The following is a 3,525-nucleotide window of genomic DNA, read 5'->3' on the forward strand; positions in this document are numbered from 1 at the left end:
ATCCTAATGTAACTGATAATCAAGACCGTACACCACTACATGTTGCTGTATCAGCTGAACAGTTTGAACTATTAGAATGTTTATTAGCAGCTAATCTAAACTTAAATAGTTTTAACAAACAAGATAAAGATGGTGACACACCACTACACTTTGCTTGTATGATAGGACAGCAGAAGATGGTATCACTTCTATCCAGGTTTACTAATATCAATATTGCTAACAAGAAAGGACAGACACCATTACACTTAGCAGTTGCCTCTGGTCATAAGGATACCACTGAAGCTTTACTATTCTCAGTCACTGGTAGTTCTACTCATCATAATCTCCTTACAGTTACTGATAATGAAGGATCTAGCTTGCAGTAATGGCCATATTGATGTGTTTCTTTGCTTGTGTAGTATTCATCCTGATGAACTTAATACTTTGGATAGTACAAAGCACACTATACTTCATGCAGCATGTGAGGGTGGGAATATGGAATTAGTACAACTTTTAATTGTCAATAATGTGGACTAGACCCTGAAGGACAGGATAAAAGTGGCATAACTTGCATGCACATATTGGCAGAAAGAGGCAATACTACAATATTTCAGTACATAAAGATTGAAATAATGTAGCTTCCAACTACATCCCTTGTGATGATAATGGTCGTACTCCTCTTCTTTATGCATGTCTCTTCAATCATAATGAGATGGCACTGTATCTCATTAATTGTTGTCATTGTATAATCCTGATGATCCTGATAATAATGGATACACTTCAGTTCATGCAGCATGTGAAGCTGGTAAGTTTGACTTAATTCTGCAATTTCTCACAGAGCTTTGCTGTAATGCACTAGCTGAAATGCATGACAAGAAAACTCTGCTCTATTTTGCTAGTATATGCATGAGCTCTAATTTAGAGCTTGTTCATTTTTAATTGATGTATTCAGTTTAAAACCTCATTCACACGATATTGAAATAGCTCAATCTGTTAATTCTGATTCATCAGTAGTTAAATATGTTCAAGAGATACATTATGATTTATTTGTTTTTGAACGAAGCAAAATGAATAGATACCATTAGAAACTTAAAGGACAACTTAAACACAATTTTATACCGTATATTCTTAAATAAAAGCCGGATGCGAATAAACGCCAGGGTAGCAATAGTATTCTCCATTAACACATATCACTGGAGCTACTCTTTGCTTTCTTTTATTAGTCTTCCCTTTCTTCCTCAATTAATAAATTGTTTTATTTTAGCATGTACTCATGTACCTTTATTTTGTACTTCTACTTAATTTATTATTATTATTATTGTTGTTGTTGTCATTATTGTAATTTGACATACTTTTATTCCAAAACAATAATGATGTATATTAGCTAACAAAATAAAATTTTTAATTTTATAAAATCAAATTCAATAAATCAAGTATTTTTACCTTAAGCCTACTACTTTTAGCGTCTACTAAATTTAGCTATATTAGCGAGAGAGCTTAAAACCGCTAAATTAAATAGATGCCAAAATAATTATTATTGACTATAATGGTTATTATTTATCGTTAATTTGGTTAAAAACGCTAAAATTAGTAACGCTAAACATGACTTTTGCTGATTTCGCTAAAATTAGTAGATGCAAATAATAGCAGGCTTAAGGTTAACCCAGTTCTTCACCAGACTGTGTCCATAGTTCCGCCACAGTGGACTTAAGTGATTACATCTGGACATTCAAGAACTGCTAACTGCTTGAATTTGATGTGATTCTCCACTGGTCAGTACAGCTCCAAAATCAGCAAGATGTGTAGGATCATCTTACCAGCCTCAATGATCTGAGCCATTGACTCTCTGTGGGACAAGAGAGAGAGAGAGAGAGGAGGAATGAGACCTAGTTCTCACATTAATTGTGTATGTATTCCACAGTAGTATGCATATGTGTTACATGAATAAAGGTTTTTATTTTGTGTGTTTATGAGTAAGTGATAATAGCATAGTGGTAGAAGGGAAGGGAAGCAGTCTGGCCTTGAGAGTCGGAGGTGGGGTTTCAAACATTTTAACAAACAGGCTCAATACTGACAACTCTACCTGCCTCCATTTCGTCTTTTTTATTATAATTTGAGGAGTGAAAAAAAACATAAGGTAAGTGTTTATATACCGTATAGCAAAAAATTTTCGTGGATCCGTCCAAAAATCAATTTCGTGGCTTTAATTTTCGTGGTTTTCTACATTTCAGCCATCTTAAACTGTATAAAATCAATTTTTGCCAATTTTATTTTTGTGGGTTTTGAAAAAAAACCACGAAATCCACGAAAATTTTGGGCCATGAAAATTTTTTGCTATACGGTACAATATTTGAGAATGTGTTTACACAGTATATGTGGCTGCACTTACCTATTTAAAACTACTAAAGTAAGTGCTCAGTTATAGAAAACAAAGCTAGCATTTTGCTCAGAAAAGAGGAGAGAGACAGAGTACAAAAATAAACAAAAAAGCATCAAAATTGATCCATATAATCCCAAAACTACTACAAGTCTACAAATACATGTACATGTTTATGTACAGGAATTATGTAGAACAACATTCCATTCCCAAATTCCCATACCTGGTACCATGTCCAGTTCATCAATCAGTATGAGTAGATTCTCAGTTTGTACTTCCTCTAAACTGTATCACTTTACCAGGCATTGGATCAACATATGGCCTCCTGTGTCCCTTTATCTCAGCCACATCGGTCATACCTCCTACACTGAACCTAAAGTACTAACACACACACATGAAGAGAGAGAGTCAGTCAGTGATTGTTGTATTACTTTATTGTGTAGTCTTACTTCTCTAATTAATGCCAGGGCAATGAACAAGCTATACTGGTATCACCAACACCTACAGAGAGAGAGAGAGAGAGAAAGAGAGGGAAAGGGAGAAAAGGAACAGAAAGAAGACAAACAACATGAACATTATAACATGTAGACTGATTCCAAACATTGTTTAAAGTACATGTACACATACTGTACAGTATATTCCTTATAAAAAGAATTGTAAGAGAAAGAGTTATAAATTAATACATTTCCAGTATTAGATTTACCATTAGAAACATTACCCAATACAGTCAAACCTCTCTAAAACCAACCCCTGATTAGTGGGCATCTGTCTATAACGTACAGTTCCTGTTGTCCTGATCATAAGGCCATTAGGTAGTGTATAAAAGAACCTCTCTATTCTGCATAATGAAGTACATGTACATTTACTGTCCCCCGCACATCTACAAATTAACCTCCAAAAGACAAACACGGCCCATACAATGAACTTTCCAATTATCATGCAATAGGAAAATGGTGGATTTTCTGGTCTGATCAGCACGGGGTAACCTCCAATTGAGACACCTCCATATAAAGGACAGTGATGGCTGGCCCATAGGTGTCAGAGGTTTGACTGTACATTAATAGAATAAATGTACATGTACATAGCTATTAATGTACATTGTACATTACCAGGTGGTCCTACAAAGCAGAGTGTCTTTCCTTGAACTGATCCTTTGAATCTTGAGACTC

General features: G+C 34.8%; 1 protein-coding gene and 1 long non-coding RNA gene across 2 annotated transcripts in view; one reads left to right on the forward strand and one right to left on the reverse strand.

Annotated features, from left to right (window-relative positions):
* Positions 1-365, forward strand: part of LOC109585957 (uncharacterized) — a 7,275-nt gene extending 6,910 nt beyond the window's left edge. The window contains exon 5 of the mRNA XM_020002104.1: positions 166-365. Within this exon, the coding sequence (XP_019857663.1) occupies positions 166-365 (200 nt within the window). The remainder of the gene's footprint in view (positions 1-165) is intronic.
* Positions 366-1,595: 1,230 nt separating this feature from the next.
* Positions 1,596-3,518, reverse strand: LOC109585960 (uncharacterized). Its single transcript, XR_002186751.1, has 4 exons — positions 3,466-3,518; positions 2,806-2,857; positions 2,580-2,737; positions 1,596-1,825 (listed from the first exon to the last, which is right to left on the reverse strand). It is a non-coding gene; the product is annotated as an uncharacterized LOC109585960 (long non-coding RNA).
* Between the last annotated feature and the right edge of the window lie 7 nt (positions 3,519-3,525).

This window comes from Amphimedon queenslandica, unplaced genomic scaffold, assembly GCF_000090795.2.
Source record: "Amphimedon queenslandica unplaced genomic scaffold, v1.1 AMPQUscaffold_12977, whole genome shotgun sequence".
NCBI classification, from domain to species: domain Eukaryota; kingdom Metazoa; phylum Porifera; class Demospongiae; order Haplosclerida; family Niphatidae; genus Amphimedon; species Amphimedon queenslandica.